We start from the raw sequence: 19,856 nt of genomic DNA, 5'->3' as shown, positions 1-19,856 counted from the left end.
TCCTTCTTTTTTTGTCTGCTTTGCTTTGATGTTCTCAAAGTGTTATGATCTTTACCCCGAGCACCACCTCCCCTCCCTCTCTCCCCTCACCTCTGCAGTCCTCCTGCGCTCCTTCTATCTCGGCTGAGCCAGGAGTTGTCGCAGCAGTAAGCCTTTGACCCTGCTCTTCCTTTCAGAGATAAGTGCTGCTCCACCTGACCTCTCTTTCTGTCCCCTCTGTGTCACAGCCATTCCCCTGCCTCATTAACTTCCTCGGTCTCTCATTTCCTCTCAAACACTCCAACCCTCAGTGAACTCCCCGCCACCCTCGCCTTACCATTGTGTTCTTGTTTAGTCTGCCTGCCCTGTTGCCTATATGGGTGTAGTCTATATGCATACATGCACGCATGTCAGTTTTATTTGGCTTAACCTTGCCTCCTTCGTTACCTGTGCATCTCGTGTACCCCTCAGCTGGTTCAAATCCTGGTACGCATGCACATGAGGTTGTTGGCTGGCCCACCCACTGGCCGTCCTCCCCGCAGAAGAGCTTAGGCGGCCGAGGACGGGGACCTTGCTGAGCTGCGTGCTCCACACACACACCCTGTGCCTCTTGCACAAGAGTACGCGGTATAGTCTCAGGGAAAGAGGAAAGAGCACTGACCAGGGGAGGACACTTCTTGAAGAAGACCCTGACAGACAGCAGAGCCATGCAGGCACCCTGAGCCTGAAAGGCCAAGTAAAAGCCTCTCTTATTAAGAGGGCCGAGTCTCAAGGTCTTCACGTTCAATTTCTTCTCCCCGTCCTTCCTTAGTAGAAAGTCTGCAGCCACTGTGTCCACCTAAGACAGGAAGAAAGAGAAAAGACCTTATGTAATATCCAGATTCCTGCACGCACTGCTCAGCCATGAAAAGGATCAAACTGATAGTTTTGCATGTTTAGCCCATTAACTAGAAATTACATATGCTTCATATTACTGAAAATTTTACAAAGCATACCACTGTGATTTTTACATTGATTCACTGCCTTTCTGGCAGCCATTGTTTCCCATTTATTACAGTGTGCTTTGAACCTCAACTTGCAGGGACGAGAAACTTGCTGGAGAGGAAGGCAATTCATCACGGCGAACATTTCATCACTTTTATTTTTCTGTCAAAGTTACATTATTAGGTGGTAATGAAGTTGAGAAGCGGGGACTATTTTGACGCCACTGTTTGGTGTTGTGTTCAAGGACACGGCCAACAACTAAGGTTTGACAATTAGATTGACTGCGCTGCATTCCTAAGCTATGTGTTTGGAAAATGAAACCCAGAAGATAAACATTACGAAAAGATTCAGGCTGTGAAACAGATTGAATGCACTGACAAGGTGGGTTTTAAAGCAGTGCTTGCTCCCAAGAGGCGAGAACATGATTGGAACATTAAAAAAGTCCCCGAACATTGACGATGTTGTGAAACTGACATTTAAAGCAAATCTTGGTCTCTGCAAACTTGTTTTGAATCTGTATGGAAAGCTGCACACTGAGGGGGAAAGAAATCTGTCACAAACGTGTACAGTACTGTGCAAAAGACTTGAGCCTGCTTCCAAGGAGCCAGACTTTCTTGTAACTTTTTAAAGTGGTCTGAAGAAGGTCTTTTAAAGTTTTTCTTTGGACATGTCTGCTTTTTTACTCATTTTAGTCCAGTCCTAATACCTAGACATTTTCAGATAAGTGTTTTTTAAGCTGTTTATCACTAACAAAGGAATAAAAAAAAATAACAGTTTAACAGGCATAAAATATTATTTTTGCACCAACAAAGTGATTCACAAAGAGCTGTAAACCAAAAAACTTGGCATAACTTGGAGTGCAGTGTGTCCTAAAAGAAAAATGAGAAAAAAAATGGCATGTGGAGGACACAAGAATAAGTCGCAGACCTAAAAACCAAACAGATGGGCACTATATGATATTCATGTCCTTAAGAAATAGCAAAAAGTCCAGCAAAGACCTGACACAGGACCTGGCAGATGCATCTGGCCAACTGAAGCCTCATCAGAAACAGTCTTGGTGGAAGGTTTGCTGTCAAAAGGCCATTCTTAAGGAATGGAAGTGGCAAGAAAAGGTTGCGGTATGCTAAATTACACAATAACTGGACTTACAGAGTGATGGATCGAGATTTTGACATTTTTGGTTCAAACCATTATCAATATGTGCCGAAAAGTTCAGGAGAGAGCTACAGCAGTGAGTGTCTACAGCCATCTGTCAAACACGATGGAGGATCTGTCATAGTTTGGGGCTACATTTCTGCCAGTGGAGATCTTGTCAAAATTGATGGAATCATGAACACAGAAAAGTACCATCAGATTATGATGCACAATGCAGCTATCATCTGCTTGGCAACGGCTTCATTTTTCAGCACGACAGTGATTCCAAAAACACTGCCAATGCAGTAAAATCATACCTGAATGAAAAAACACACACAGTGGAACACTATCAGTCATGGATTGGTCTCACCAGAGCACGGATCTCAACATTAATGAAGCAAGTTTTGGATCATTTTTACAGAAAATGGAAAAAAAAGGCAGCCAACATCTGAAGAAGTGCTTTGAATGTCCTTCGAGAGGCCTGAAAAGCTATTCTTGCAGACATTTAAAGAACTTACAGGCAAGCTTGTCTAAGAGGGTTCAGGCTGTGTTGAAGAATGCAGGTGGTCACACCAAATATTGACTTTCAAGCTATTCAGACATCTTCAAACTCTGTTTAGGCTTATATACCATGTTTGTTTGCAGACATTTCAGTCAATCGCCACCTATTACCCTATATGCTTCATATATCCTATATAAAGAAGTGAGACTTGGTAGACTTTTTCACAGTACTGCATGCTGTACACACATGCGCCTTATGAGGCTTCAAAAACAGTTGTTTGTCAGTGAAAACAAGAACATGGTGAGACTATAAATAATTCTGCAAAAGTGAAAGGCAAGAATACTTATTGTTAATGGTTTCATCATTTAAGTTTTTTTCCCCACAATGATTTGGACATCATGCACAGCTTTTTTTTATCCAGTTTATGAGGGTATTTGTGAGTCATCAAATTCAATGCAACAGACTTTCACTGGTAGCAATACACACAGCTATTCAATAACTTATTTTTCTCAGGTCCTCACTGCTTGGCAACCTTCAGATTTGGAGCTTCGAGTTCCCTCATTGCGACAGAACTTTTTTTTCCATTGACTTGCTCCTTTTCTTTTAAGAGTACAATTTCAGACACGACCATTTCAGGTTGTTTTTCCCCTATTTTTCTTGATATACATCACTTGTTTACACTTTTGGGCAAAGCAAAGCAAATTAAAGCCACCACAGTGGAATCAATCGATTAATTGTGGAAATAATAGGCAGACTGATCGATAATCAAGATAAGCCCTGCAGTTTATTACGCTGTCAAATATAAAAATGTTCCTCCTGAGCAAGACATAATAATACAACAGTCTCACAAGCCGAGTGGCAATACCACGAGAATTCAATTCAATTGATTTTCTCAAACAATTACACAACGAATTAGCTCCTATAGTATTTATCAGACTAGCCAACAAAAAAGAAAACTGCATTATTTTTTACAATGTAATGGGCTGGGTACCTTGATGTAGGGGTTCTCCATCCAGGGTGGGTTCGTAGCAGTGGCTTCGTTGGAGTCTGCCTCATAGTAGTAGAGGTTGAAGGTCTCCTTACAGCTACGGTGGTGTGTGCTCCTGGAAGAGCACTCCATCATGGTGAATCGCAGTTCCACGTACACCTGAGACGCTCCCCGTCGCTGGATGTAGCCACTGCGCAGCCAGTGGCTGGACGAACTGTCCGTTTGGCAAATCTGATTGATCCTTACGCTGTTGTTCTCCTCATCTAAACCGCTTACTTCCTCCCACTGAGAGCAGAGAGAACAAAGGGCTGTCAGATTGACCCAGATAACTTGTGAGCACCGAGTAGATTTACTTCACCTATAAAGACTTTCACTGGGGTATTTATATAATTGGTCACATTAAAAATCCTATTCATCATAATAATGTTACAATCTTTTGTTGGCCTTCTGCACCTGTCAGAGGCCCGTGGGACAGATATGGCCCACTGTGGATTTTAATCCAGCCCAAATTTGAATCTGGGTTGTTAAATCATTCCTCCCACTGAGCTCCAGCACAGCTAGTGGGAATACAAGTCTCACTTGTCAAACAAAGCACACTTCTGCAAACAGCATCTGAGACAGACAAAGCTTTCACCTTTCAAACACATTTATAGCCTAAAACACAAGAATAAAGAGGGGATATCGCAAATATGAGCGAAGTAAAAAAAAAAAACCTGCACAGAAATCTACATTTGTTGGGCAGCCAAATGCAACAGAAAAATGCTTTAATGTTTGACTTCTGAGTCAACAGCAAAAATGTTCACCATCACTATGTTCCCAAGAGCGGGAAACAAGCAAGAAATTAACATACTCAGGGCAGAATTTAGCAGATTTGCTGAACTTGAGGCTCAGAAATTCGGTTATGTAAATATGTAAATCTTTAAAAATCCATTTGCAGATGATGTGTTGAGTGAGGCAGAATTGTGGTGTGAATGAATTACAGTGCAGCAGAGCACCGAGAGCCAGGTTTGAGACGCTGGAAAGAAGAATTTCCCTTCTAATCCCAAAAAAATAAATACCGTGGACTTTGGCAGCACATGTGTCTGTGAACAAAATGTTTTCTGTGATGAGGATGCACCGAATCTGTGAGGACTCATCTGGATTTCACAAAAATCATTCAAAGAGAAGTGTGACTTGAAGGCAAATGAGAGAATGAGCTACAAGTACACAGACAAAGTGCAGTTACATAAATGGGACTTTAAAAAGCATATAGTGTTACTTTAAAAAAAAAGTAATCTAATACTTTTTACAAGATATAGATTACCTACTGAAAAAAATAATTACATCTCTTTGGCAGCAAGTCACACCTTCTGTATTTAACAGTACTGAAGTCTCGACATCACAGCGGATGACATTTACGACGTACATCCGGCACTGATGACATTTCAACAATCTTTTACAATCATTGATTTGCCTTGTTGTTTAGAGCCATTTTCACGCATGCCCTGCAAGCTGAACTTTACTAGACACGTAGAGAGCAAATGTCTAACGCAGTCAGATTGGACAATAAATGTTCTTTGATTTGCCAGCTATTTAGCATAAAGTGTGTGTTCATGTCTAACTGCACCTATGTGAGAATGGTCCAGGTAAACCTCTGGTGGAGTCGCAGTCAGCAGGTAGCACACATGGCCAATCCAACTTAGATGAATACTATACATATACAAACACTGGCAATTTCATTAGGCACATCTCTTCATGAGGTATCTAGTCAGCCAATCAAATGTCTGTATTTAAGCATCTAGACATGGTCAAGACAAGCTGCTGGAGTTCAAAACAAGCATCAGAATGGGGAAGAAAAGTGATCCGAATAGGGATGGGTATCGTTTAGGTTTTATCCGATACCAGTGCCAAACCGGTACTTTTGAAACGGTGCCGGTGCTTAAACGGTGCTCAAACCGGTGCTTAAAGAATGGAGAACACAAAAGTGGTCCAAAAACCTCTCATGTTCAGCTGTTTTTTGTAAAAAGATAACAATGTTAGCCTTTTCTGCAGCTATGGGGCATATATGGTATCACTCTTGGCTGGAAGCAGTGCTTAAACAATGGAAAAAACACAAACTTTGTCCAAAAACCTCTCATGTTTAACTGTTTTCCACTTTTTCTTTGGTCATTTTAACCTTTTTGGCCAGGGTGAAGGGAGTATCTGCCATCAAACAAGAAGACAGCTGCATGTAGCTATGATGATGTTTGCTAGTTCACCTTACATGCATTAATTTAATAACGTGGTTAGCCTACTCAACGTGAATTACACACGAACAACATTAAGCTACTCACGCAGAGAAGAACGGCGGCTGCTGCCATCATCATCCATCATCATTTCTGCTACACTGGCAGGGCTAGGGGCCAGGACTCTACTCTTCGGGTTCTTGGGGGATGTTGCTAACTCCGGGTCCGATAACAGGCACCACACCCGCAGTAGATGTGCACGGTGTGAGGTCTCGCAGCAAGCTATCAAATACGGCGCATTTCTCGGCTTTTAAAAAAACGCTATGCGTCGCCAGGTGTTTCATCGGATTCGAGGTGTTACCTCCTTTGACAGTATCACAGTATCAGCTTAAAGCACTTGTTGCAGGCTGCTGAGTTTGCATATTTTGCTGTGAAGTACAGCCAGACTTTTGGCCGCTTTGCCTTGGATATTTTTGATCTGTAGCTCTGCTCTAAAAGAACGTACGTGCCTGGCCCCGCCTACTATCCTCGGAAACGTAAAATGATTGGCTAAAATCTAAAGTCATCACAGCTCAGGAAAAAAAAGCACTGAAATAAAGCACCGAAATGTGTGCTGCTTTTCGGTCTGGTTACTACCGTTTATGTCAGAACCGGTGCCATCATGGCACCGGACACCCGTACCCATCCCTAGATCCGAATGACTTTGAATGTTGCATGGCTGTTATTGTCAGATGGATTGCTGCTCAACTGGGATTTTTCACACACATCTATTCAACTGCTCGTTAATGCAAATATGTAATCATCCAATGTAATGATGGCATCTTTATGCATTTAGGCATGTAGACGTGGTCCAGAGAACCTGCTCAAGTTCAAACAGGGGATTAAAAAGGGGAAAGAAGGCGATGTAAGTAACTTTGAATGTGGCATGGTTGTTGCTGCCAGATGGGCTGGTCTGAGTATTTTAGAAACTGCTGTTCAACAAATCTGTGCCACTCTGAATCTATGCCACAGGTTCAGTCAGTCACGAAGGTGTAAGGGGTCTAACATGGTCACCGAATATGTAGTAATGAGAATGCATCTGATGCAGACTGTAAAAACCTAGTAAATCATCAGTGTTAAACCTAAACTAAAACCTGTCCTGTTTATCCATGCTGTTTGGCTTTAATGATCATTTTACTTTATTTCTGACTGTTTGTGGACTTCATCTTGAAGGTTTTATTACTTTTACTGGACAACTAATGATCATAATTATTACTTCACTTTATTTCACTTTACTCCTTGTACTGACTTTTGGTTTTCATCGTTCTTACGTACATTTCAGTTTTACATTATCTATATAGTTTGGTGCTACACACTCTGAAGGAGCTTATGCTTTGTGCAGCGCATTGTGCTCCTGCTAGGAATGAAATGTGATATATAAATAAATCTTTGCATACACTTAATATGTGAGAAAGGGCAAGTGATTCATGAATAAGATTGTGAGTCGTATCAGGACAGTCAAATTTTAGATGGATGCACAACTAATCAAAAAGTTCAAAAACTGGGAGCCATGCTCTCTGCACAAAAAGTGCAATGGCACTACCTTCAAATGTGCGTGTCTATGTGATGGAGGCCCATAGATTCAACCTGTGTTAATATGCAACAGGGTCAAACTGTGACAGATTTAGCCGGAAGCACATCACTGTTTCATTAAAACAATTGTCACACTCGCATCATTACACCAAAAGGTTTAACATGAATATTAGCTTTATTTGGCTTCCTCATGAATTATTAATGCAACAGTGACATTCAAGTATTTTTGAAATTGAGAAGCCAGAAAATTTTATCTGACTGGGTTGTAAGTTGCCACAAATATCTCCTACAAGGGTATCATAATCCTTTAATCCTAAAAATAAAGAATAATACAGTATCCCTTTTATGTCTGCACTTTTTGAAGCAGACAGCTCGTGGCATCTCCCCACCGCTGCTTGTCATCATTGACTAAATCACGGTTTTATACTCTTTTGTGCCAAGGTAACGCTTAAAAACACAAGCCCGGCCACTCTTCTGACAACACAGAGCTTTTGATAAACTGCTTCAAATGATAAATGCTGTGCAGGCTATTTAGAGACAGTCTGCCTGCTTCAGCCTTGCATCTTAATCAAAAGCACAGACACATTTGTTGAGTATTTCAGTCCAGCACCAGAAATCCTCCTACCGCCATCACTGGGACCATTTTCCTTCCAAGGCAATCGGCAAGTTGAGCAGTTCTGGTCACAGACGCTGCTGGCAGAAATACCTTAGCAACCACTACTCAGCTGATCAAATTACAAATATGTCTTTTTCTGGCTGCAGGACCAAAAATTGTGAGCAGCCTGTGACTTCGACTCCAAGGTTGATGAGATCTATCAAAGCATCTGCTTTCAATACACTTTAAATCCCACATTCACTCTGGTGTTTCTTTTACTCTGTCAGTTACCTGCCATATAAGGAAATCTTTTATAGCCAAAGTAACAAAGGAACAGCTGGAGGCCAAAAATCCCCAGTCACCACTAGGCTCTGTGGCAGGAATACAGATAACACAGTGAAGCTGAGGTTACATACCTGTGGCTTGGCATGGGAGAAGACGGTCCATTTGAGATCCGAAGTCTCTGTCTTAGTGTTCATCAGGACCTCTGCAGAAGAGATAAAAAAAAAAAAAATATCACCACTCACAGCAGGAAATGTAAAAACGACACGTATAAGGCTCATTTACATTCAGAAAACACACAATCGAATCTAAAAATCACAGAGAGAACATATTTTGAGTCCCAAGCGCTCTGCAAAGTATCAGCTATGGCTTATGCTGGGATTAGGATAGAAGATGAGGTTTCACCAGTCAATTACATCCACAGAAACATTCCCACTACTCTAAAATTGTCTTTCCTCTCATGTTTGTTTTTATTCCCCCCATCTCCCCCCAGTTCCCAGCGACACGCCACGCCTGCGGTCGAACTGAACCTGCTCAAAAAAAAAAGGAGTCTGCTTTTGTCCAGGGAGAGCAGGGACAAGTAGAACAGCAGAATCGAACAGACTTACACAGATACACACAGGCGTGTGCACAGACACACCAAGATTTAAGCCCTTCCAGTTACAATCTGTGATTACAATAGAATTGATTTTTTGTAATCTTTTGAGGGTTAGGCTGCCAGCTCACAAACAATCTGAGGACTTCTGCTATGATTCAGTAACCCAATAAAATCCGAGACCTGAACTGCGTGCAACTGGAAGCACAGTTTAGTTTGGGTGCAGGGACTTCTTTTGATGTGAGGACATCTTTTTTTTTCTTCTTCCTCCCCCCTTTAGCTGCATTAGCAGGCTCCGAGTCATATTTACACTGATGGGATGCGGTTTCTGTCACAGAGTGGCTTTTAGTGCCCTACCTGCTCCCCACAGAAGCTCATCCCAAAAGGGTTGCGCAGTTTGGTTTTACGAATAAACAGATTTAATGTGGCTACAAACCAAGGAGCGCTCCATGAAAATGGATGCTGGAGGAAATGGGGGTTTCAGCAGGAGGTTTATCATTGGGGTTAGTAAGGTGCTTTGTTGAATTAGGCTTCCAATATAAGGCTCGGCAGTCAAGTCAGCATGCCATAACGCCACAGTACACCCTCTGCACACACAGACAAATACAACAACGCTTCATCTGCCCCTGATCTCCACTTTTTGTGCTTTATTTTTTCCCCCATGTTTCGATTTTTGCACTCAAACGTTTTCCCATTAGATCAATATCCTTCACATAAATAATAAAGCAGTGCTCGAATTCCTCGGAAATCCATACTTTCAAATAAAATTTTAATTTTAATAACATATCAATAGCTTGCCTCGCATTGCTGCCCGTTCGTTTACCTCGAGCTGACAAACTCCGCTGAACAGCTCATTCAGAAACTAAACAATGACTCTGAATTCTCAATGAGGACAACGTGTTGCTTTTCTCAGTTGTTTAAGATGCGTTTCCACCGCCTACTCGCTTCAACATGTTGCTTTGTTTTTCAAAACATCTGCTGCGTACGTGTGTCATACAATCACGCATCCGGCATTAAACACAATCTCTGTGATTCCATCTGCATTTATCTAAAATCCATAGTTCTTCAATGGGGCTTCTTTTATTGCTTCAATAATGACTTCAGCCATTGAAGTTTAATAGCAGCTTATTAAAGGCATTTTCTTTTAAACTTTCTTTTAAACACTACACAGAACACACTACAAAACATCAACAGTAGAAATGATTTCTCTCTTTCCTCTACAACTTATAAAACACAGTGGTTAATTATGATGAATTGCCAGTAATTTTATAATCAGATAAGTTTAAGCAAAAATGCCCCTAAAAATGTGAGAACTATGTGAAGATTTGACCGTAGGCTCTGAAAAGAAAACAGAAAACAAGAAAACAAAACAGTGCTGGGCATTTATTAAAAAAAAGAAGGAGGCTAATCAATAATAAAAACACTCATTAGCTCAAGCCCTAAGTAAAGAAAAATACTTGCATCTAATACCATTTCTCACACCACCATCCCCAGACTGATGACTAGCAGTGTCAGTGTGATAAATATTGCTGCCAAAATTATGAAAATTCATCCTCGCAGTGTAATCCTAATATCGCTCTCTCAGTTACTTTCATTTTCTGTGGATGTTGTAGATATTGTGTTGCCTGTGGAAGATTGTGTACAGGATAAGAGGGTGTTTGGGGAAACCTTTAACACCGAACATTACGAGGACGTCAAGGCTGTCATGGACTCCTCGTGCTCTTTGAATATATTTTGCAAAACACCAGCACTTGTAGTATTTTACAAAAATAACTCCAACGCCTACAGTTACTAATCTCTGTGATCCTGTGTGAAGTGAGAGGCAATCGCATTTACCACTTACCAGCCCACATCCCAGTGAAATACACATGAAGGTGCAAAAAGATTCTGAGGTAAAGCTGAATCTGGCTCCTGTTGAGTCAAGCGCTAAAACTCTAGCTCACCAAGTCTTCATTTCCTTATAAATCCAGACAACTGCCATTAATTTCTGTGGCACAGATTCGAGGCTGTGCTGGAAGCATTCTTCAGAGATTTCGGTCCATGTTGACATGACAGAATCACACAGTTGCTGCAGATTTGGTGACTGCACATCCACGATGTAAATCTCCTGCAACACCAGATCTCACAGGTGCTCTACTGGATTGAGATCTGGTGACTGTGTTGAGACGATTTAAGCTTTGTCATTATCCTGCTCGAAGCAGTCATCAGAAGATGGTACACTGTGGTCATAAAGGGATGGACATAGTCTGCAACACCACTCAGGTTGGCTGTGGGATTTAAACAATACTCAACTGATACTAAGGTTCCCCAAGTAGCTAAGAAAATATCCACCACACCCTACCGTCTGATCATCGCAGCAGAAATGGACACTCATTAGATTGGACAATGTTTTTCCAGTCTTCATTGTTCAACTTTGGTGAGTTTGTGTGAAATGTATTCTCAGTTTTCTACTCTTAGGTAACAGGAATGGCACCCATCTGCTTCCACGTTCAATGCCTTGTGCATTCAGATATGCTCTTCTGTATTTCTTGGTTGTAGCAAGTGGTTATTTGAGTTACTGTCGCCTTTCTATCAGCTGGAAGCAGTGTGGCCATTCTCCTCTGACCTCTAACATTTTCACCCACGGGAAATGCTGCTCACTGGATATTTTCTTCTTTTTCTGACCGTTCACTGTAAACCCTAGAGATGGTAGTGCAGGAAAATCCCAGTAGAACAGCAGTTTCTAAAATACTCAGACCAGTGAATCTTGCAGCAAAAAAACCATGGCCACATTCAAAGTCAGTTAAATAATCTCCATCCCTATTTCCATGCTCAATTTGAACTTCAGCAGGTTCTCTGGACCACGTCTACATACCTAAATGCATAAATATGCAGTCATTAGACTGGATGATTACATATTTGCATTAACGAGCAGTTGAATAGATGACCTTAACACTTTAAGTGGGCGGTGATTGCGATTATATTATTAAGGGAGCAATATTTAGAATACCTTACTGTATAAAGGGGTTGCAGCTATTCAGTAACACTTGGTGTCCAAATGCTAGGCTGTGCTAAATCTTTTCTTTAATTTTAAACAACCGGTGTTTAAGTGTAACCTGATGGTGCTAGAGAATAGGAATCATCATACAACTAGCCTATATGGTGATCTGCCAGAGAAGCTACACAGTCTCCACTCGTCTGCCTTGCCTGATGCCACTGGGCAGGGGAGGGGCATTATAAGCAGGGTGTGAGAAAGCATAAGTGCAAGAAGAAATGCTCTGCTGAAAGCTCTGCATTGTTATCTTTATAAAAGAAAAAAATTATCTCTGAGAAGTCCTACTTCTTTCTCTGACTCTGTAGTGACACAGAGAGACACACAGAGTAGAGATTAGTTACAGAAGCACCACCCACCTGCTTTTTAAACCTTCTGTTTGCCAGGTGAAGCCAATCAGAAGAAAGTTAAAAGGGGAGCTATCAATATGTCAAAGCTGCTCTACACATCAGCTCCAGGTGGAAGGTCACTGTTACCCTATAGAGTATCTGCAGTTGTGGCATCCTATTCAGCAAGTACACTCTGGTAACCAGTGACATCCAGGAAAAGACTGGATGGCAAACAAGAATTATTGGTGATGCTGGAAAGACGGGTGAAAGACGGCTGAAAAGTCTGACATTGATGATTAAGGCTAGAAACCTGATGTACACTACGTGCAGGAGGGCACCGCAACATGTTACCGATTACAAAACAGAATAATACCCCCAGAGTCTCCTGAAAGTGGGAGAGGACGAGAAGCTTGAAAGGCGAGACACAATGGTAATGGGCAGGACTGAAATACGACTAATGAGAAGAATTGCTCAAACAACACCGGCGGAGACGGCACCAGAAGTCAAATACCACTGCGGCCATGGGAAAACGGCTGTGATGAGTCTCATAAAAAGGACAAATCTAAAATACCATAACCTCATCCAGGAGTGCGGAGAGAAAAGGTGTTAAGTATGGCTGTTTCCTGTAAAAGTGGAGTGTAGAGGTTTCCCAGCACAGTCGCACACTGCAGTTGGAGTTTCAGGGAACAAGCAGGAAAACAGCTGTGCACAGGACTGGGGAAGCAGCAGAAAGAGTCTCTTGTTGGCTCGGGTATAAAGGGGAGGAGGGGGGTTAGAAGCCTGGAGCTGGTGGGCAGTGATTTAGCCACAACCTCTGGTTACTCATGGTTAAGGGCTAAAACACCCAGTGAAGTTTGAGCTGAATACATCGACACAGTCACTCTGTGAGAGGATGCATAAAGCAAGCAAATTATATACATTATCTATACTGTAATTAAGTTCTTAAATCTCAGTGCTCAATTATTTTTAAACTAATAATCTTACATAATGTACCTTTAAATAAACCTATTCTAACCTACTCATAAAACACGCGTATCCGCAACACCAAACATAACTTACAATACATGAGTAACACAATAACAATACTATTATGAAATAAAAATAAACTGTTTCATCCATAACAGGTCACTCTTTGTTTCTTTGTTTTTTCCCATAATGATTTCATTGATCACTCAATCACGCCCACCACCGCTCACATTCTCTCTCCAGCTAATTTAATACATTTTCTCTGTGGCCACCACACACACACAAACACAGAATTTTCACTCTTCTCGATCCCACTCTCGCCGCAGCACTCTCCCTGCTGTACAGGCAAATTAGTCAAATCTTTCTTACTGCCTTCCACCTGCATATAAAAGCAAGGACATGGAATCACTTGTCATCAGCACTGCATATGCAACAGGTCATGCATCATATTGAGAAGCAATAGGGACACGTGACTTTAGCATGGAACTATTATGATTGGTCCTATTTTTATGTTGCATATTTGTTATTAAACAATGGAAGCTAGTTTCAACATATGTTCAAATAATCCCTTTGAACTTAAAGCTTAGAGCTTTTTTTCCCTTATCTTGGCTCCGTATGATGTCATGGAGAGGGGACATCCTTAATATGGTCAAGACACACAGCTCTGAGTTTGGCTTCAGCTCTGCCCACCTGCTCTTCAAACCTTCTGTTTGCTAGGTGCAACCAATCAGAAAAAAAGTTGGATTAAAGGAGGCTGTCAATAAGTCAAAGCTATTCTAGTACAGCCCAAAAGTGAAAAGAGCGAGCTGAAAATGAGCATAACGGGTCCGCTTTTGTCATTAAGTTCTCCTTTCTCATACCCCATTTCGCTTTTTTATAATCTCACAATTTTACACTCTTTGAAAGCTGAAGAAACACAACCGTGCTTCTCAGCCATTTCCACTTCAAAACCACAGAAGCCCACCAGCTTTCTAACAACAATCTAAGGTGACAAAGGAAAAGAAAGGAAAGCCTGCAGAGAGCAGAGAGGGGGAAAAAAAGAGGGAAGAGGTGGATGAGAAGGATAATTGGGTGACAAAGTTCAGAGTGGTGATTTCCCCACATTTAGTCTACCCTGAGTTCACTCCAGCATAATCTAAAAGACACCCTTACCACAAAGGCTTCGCTATACATATTTCCACATCTCCACATTTCATATACACACCTGCCTCTGTGTTTATAATTATTTTTCTTTTCTTTTTTTCTGAAGGAGTAGAGATGAAATCCCCACCCCCACCCCCCCAGGCATGGTAATCACTGTTTATCACTGCTCTATCATTAAGGTTTATGAGACAGGATGCGTGAGCGTGAGTGTTTCTATGAGATGGTGAGCGCTCCTATTATGTGCTTGCATGGCCTTGCCTTTCGCTGAAGTAGATACAGTCTTAAGCCCTGTTAGAGGAAGCTGGCTTTTCCCCTGCATTCTTTCAGCAGCGGCGACCACCCACCGCCGGAAAATTGCCCCCAGTGCTCGAAAAATGTAGGAACAATGAAAATTCGTCATCTGGATGAATTTTAACATCCAAAACAAACAACTGTACAGTAATTACAGGACAACTGTACGCAATACTAGACACCGGAGAAGTCTAAACTGATACGGGTGGTGGCGAGATGATTAGGCCTTAGCCTTCGACTAACAATTACAGAAAAAACACAACACAGAGAATTTCTCTCAAGCAGAACAAACAGAGTAGTAGAAAGTAGGTGGCTTGAGGTATCAGTATCAACATGTTAAATATTGTTAATGCAAACAGTAAAAAAAATATTGTGGAAACAAAAGCAAATGGGTTTAACTGTTCTATGTCAAAGCAAGACAACAACAGAGAGTGTTGTACATGCTTTTCTTTTGAAATGTAAAACCTGACCCTTCATTTTTTAAAATTGGGGCATGTACAGAAAACACCGCACCCCCATGTTCTATATAGAGCGGTGTTCAGGTTTTAAACTGCCCTCATATTCAAGATCAGGAGCCATTATAAATGACCCCCCCACCCCCAACTGCTTCATTCTCTATCCTTAACTTGTATGTTCATTCCTTCCCTGCATGCCCGTTTGCTGCCTATTTTCCACTCTCTCTGTGGCTCTGGAGTGTGATAGGGAAATTATAGGCCTAAGAACATTTGCCCTGCTTCAGCTACAATTAGACCTCATTTTAATTAAAGAAACAGAGAGCCAATTACCCTTGTACACCTAGCGAAATTGAAACAGAGGAGAAGAGCAGGGATAATGAAAAAGAGGAATGTGAGAAGGGGAAAATTTGGGATTCACAGATGACGAGTGTATAAAAAGTGGATGGGCTCAATGTATTTTCCATTCCACAGCGACTTGCTCTCAATATTTAGCCTGTCCAGCTAACACACTAACATCTTGATGTCATCGTGACAATTTATTTGAACACATTATCCTTTTTATATCACATCAACTGAACATATGATACCATTTATCAGGTCCCCTTCCCTCCCAAGTATTCTAATCAATACACAAATTGAATAATTAATAAACAGCTAAATAAAGGAAAGCACTTGGATACTACTTATTTGATAGTTTTGGAATATAATCTGCTGTCTTCTGTGCTTGATATGAAGGGTCGTTCTGTTTCTCGGTGGCAGCAAAGTAGATTCCTGATAGGAGTTTTTCTGTCCTCTGGCTATAACTGAGAATCTTCTGTTTATCAGGGGACACTGCTGGCACATGTAATTTTACAAAGCCAATATCCTGAAATCAGACATGATTGTTGCCCCGGAGCCATTGGAAAGCTACACGCTTCACATTTAAACATTCAGCGTTTTGCTTTCCTGCCAGGAATTAAGGCTGGAGTGATGGGTTACAATTGTCCACGGCAGCAGCTTAGAGTAAAAAGTCGCCACAGAGAATGGCTGAGAGAGATGCAATATTGTTTAAAGATGCGAAAATGGTGCACATTTTCAGACAGGCTCTCTGGGGACACAGAGATTGTTGCATTGGGTTGGTCACATGAGAATTGTCGCATATTGTGAAGTTACAAATGCAGAGAGTGAGGAGTACAATGCCCAGCTCCTCTGTCACCTCTACTCAGCTGGCCAAACACGGCGCTGAGTGGGAGGAATGAAGGATCGTGGGTAATGGGCTGCAAGGTGTTAAAGAGAGAGATTCTGAAGCTCACCAACCAATAAGCCAGCTTTAGATGAGAATATATTGATAACACTGTCATGTCTGTATGATTAGCTAAGCTAAGGAGGTAGAAGTGACTGTGTTCCAGGCATTACTGACAGTATGCTAGAATGATCATTTTTGGTACACCAAGCTTATCTCACAGTGCAAATGAAGACACAGAAAAGAAGGAAGAGGGGATTTTCCGTCACATTTCAACAGTTTATTGTTGTACGGCGAGTGCACGTGAAAATGAATGCTTAGCGAGTTATGAAATGAATGTATGTGTATAAAGCGTGTTTGTGTGTCTTTGACAAAGTTGTGTCTACTGGGATTAGACACCAGCTTCCTGTAGTTCCTGTCCTTTTCCTGTCTCCTGGTCTGGTGCCGCCAATGCATACATCATTCACGTGAACAGCAGCCGGGCAGGATACAGTTTCACTCCCCACCTACTGTATAACAAAGACCCCCTCCCCTCGAGGCACATGTGGATGAGCCCTGGTACCAGTAAGCCTCACAGGAGCAGTAAGATGAAAGAGCTGGGGAAGGTGTTAATGCTCGACACCTTTTCTCTTTTATGCCCGCAGGGACGCATATCAATAAGTGTTGTGGTTGGTTTCTGTCCCAGGACAGGATGTGACCTAGTTAAGGAGGAAGCTTCAATCTGGACAGAAACCAAAAGAAGCTGCGAGAGAGATCAACGGTGCTCCGAATTAAACCCACTGACCCCAAAGCTCTGTGGATTAAGACCAGGTCTACAATACCTGCCCTCTGAATGTTTTGGCTCCGGCTTACACGGTCATCTGAGATTTGCTCGACAGAATCATTATGTTAATCATTTCCAAGTGAAGGTGTATTTCCCCAGCGAATCTTCGAGTTCACGCTGGAGAACCGGTATGAAAGATCGCCCTCTCTTCCTTAGCTATTAATAAATTCACTACAACACTAAAACTGCTTGCATTGCTGAAGGTATGCCCTAATCCCTGGATAATTCACCTTTTAAAATAAAACGTTTATAGCGTAAAGGGTTTACACATTCGCCTATTGAGCGAGAGATACCTGGTTTGATCCCAGGAGGAGACACGAATCCCTTTGAGATTGCGCCAGGAAGGGCATCTGGCATAAAAATACACCGAATCAAACATGCAGAGCTACTCTCTGTGGTGACCCTTTGTGAATAAGGTAAAGTAGCTTTTATTGTATGTCGCACCAGAAAGTGTTGGTTCTGAAACACAAAACAAATATTGATTTATAAAAAGGTAAAAGAATTCAAAGGGTGCACCTATAATGCACTGCAATTCACTCTTAATTAACTGCGTTTAAGTGAAAAGAAAAACTGTTAACTTATTCAAGTCATGTCAGCGCGCAGCGAATATTTACCTCTAATCTCAATTGTATGAAAAAGTTTTAGCCACGGCATAAAATGAGAGGTTAAGGTTAAGAGGATATGAGACATCAGCTTGGCTCCGTGGCTTTTTTATATTGCCGCCTACGAATAATGAGTCTTGACCTGTGGTGTCAACTGCTGAACAGCACTTGTGCAACTTAGACTCAAACAGTCCTTTTTATCTCAAACACACACACACAAAAATACACATAGCTGTGAGGCATTCCCAAAGCAGGTAAACTAGAAGTAAAATTACCTAAGGAGATTTGACATCTATGAGTATTTGACAATAGATGCGAGTACTTCTATAATGAAGTACCTGCCAATGGACTTCCGCAAACACGAGTAACTGGCTAATATTGGCAAGAAGAGGCAAAAGGAATTGATCTTCCTTCTTTGCGCCCAAATTGTTATTTATTCCAAATTCAATTCCAAGCAGACACATTTAAAAACTTCAGGTTTTAAACACGTAAGGCCCTGCACTCACTTCTATAAAGCATGATTGGTTAAATTGCCTTGCTGCATATTTCACATTCTTTGGCATATTGATCTGCCACTGTGAGAATTCACCTCCTGCTACTTCCAATTATGGGCACCAGTTTCTCAAGTCTTCTTCAAAAATAACCCAAGTCTGAGAAAAACTGAAAGGCTTTTTGAGAACATTGTTGCGGGCTGCACCAGCTCCCTGGTGGCCTCCTGATCCAGAATCCTATAAAAGAAAGAATGAATTACAAAGGAAAAGTTAAAAAGATTTTCTTGATGAGACTTTTTTTTATTTTGGAGGGTAGAGTGCAATTCTCAAAAGCTCTGCTATTCCACAAGCCATTCTGCTTTCGGTTACTATAAAAAAAAGAAAGACAGACACATAACTTAAGATGAGGCCCAAAATACAAAGAAGACAAATTACCATTGCTGGCTGATTGTGTTGACTTTCGAGGCAGAACAGATCATGCATCATTTTTACTGAAATCTGGAGACTATAATTACGAAACCCCACCACTAGTGGTGATTAATGGATTAATGCACTCTTTAAAATTAATCTGTTTGCTTTTAAAGTATCATAGAGAAAAAAAAAGCGAAGTGCACCATGGTTGGACATTCTTGCTTAAAAAAGAGACAAATAACTATTCTATTCAGAAAAAATGCCTGCAACGTATATCCTGTCAGCTGACTGATTTCTTGATTCTCCCGTTTCATTGGTCTTCTCTTATTTATACTCATATTCTCCTTTCCCCCCAATCACCTATATTATGCAATTTAACTTAAATTCTGTATCTCAAAAGACAATTAAAGGTGGCCATGGTTCTACATTTTGATGTAGAAATGCATCTCCCTGCTGTTACTCACAGAGATAGGAGAAGGAAGGCTCCTTGAAATTAGGGTTATAAGTATTGATTTTTTTTTTTTTTTAAATGTAACATTATTTACACAGGATAGTTACTGAAAGTTAACTGAATTAAAGAAACAAATTAACTTGTAAGCAGCCACCAAAAGCAAATATGATAGGACAAGCAAAGCCTTCCTTTTAGAGCCACATTACATGCTCCTGTACCGTTCTCCAAAACCTTGCATTGCTGAAAGCAGATGAAGTATGCATTTGTCAAATGCTGACTGGTTGACAAGTGATCCGGAATAGCGAAATGAGCGCCATCGGAGTTCACCGGGAATGGAAGAGCAATGAAAAAACAAAAACAAAACCAACAACTTCAAATATAAAAATAAAGCATGGAAAGCACAGACAGGGGCTGCAGTGGACATGTTTCATTGTTCTTTACCACTTGTTTCGCTCCAGCTTCTAGTATGTTATAAATTTGCTGATTTCTTTGGCTTGTTGAAGGACCAACAACAGTACAAGCAGTAGTGGCCACATACTTTGTACACTGCCCCAAACTAGCAACAGAGCTCTCTGGACACAGGCCCGCTATCCCTGGACAGCGAACACACTAGCTAACCTGGGCCATAAATTCATCTTAAAGGAGTTTACCTTATTTTTTCTTTATTCTATAAATAGTATTTCAACTTTGTTGTTGAAATTTGAACTTTATTTTCAAAATGAACAAAAATTGCTCTTTAAGTGGCCCTAATACTCCTTGGTATGTTTTTGCGAGGGTGCTACACCTTTTAATCTTTCAGTTCAAGC

The 19,856-nt window shown here is 41.2% G+C and overlaps 1 protein-coding gene across 1 annotated transcript in view; it reads right to left on the bottom strand.

Moving 5' to 3' along the window:
- Positions 1-19,856, bottom strand: part of ephb4a (eph receptor B4a) — a 43,186-nt gene that overhangs the window by 13,283 nt on the left and 10,047 nt on the right. The window contains exons 2-4 of the mRNA XM_063485141.1: positions 8,375-8,445; positions 3,591-3,872; positions 427-817 (exon numbers count right to left, since the gene is read on the bottom strand). Coding sequence (XP_063341211.1) covers positions 427-817; positions 3,591-3,872; positions 8,375-8,445 — 744 coding nt within the window. The remainder of the gene's footprint in view (positions 1-426; positions 818-3,590; positions 3,873-8,374; positions 8,446-19,856) is intronic.

The sequence above is a fragment of the Pelmatolapia mariae genome, linkage group LG10_11 (assembly GCF_036321145.2).
Source record: "Pelmatolapia mariae isolate MD_Pm_ZW linkage group LG10_11, Pm_UMD_F_2, whole genome shotgun sequence".
Classification (NCBI taxonomy): domain Eukaryota; kingdom Metazoa; phylum Chordata; class Actinopteri; order Cichliformes; family Cichlidae; genus Pelmatolapia; species Pelmatolapia mariae.
This window is presented reverse-complemented; position numbering and strand designations above follow the sequence as displayed.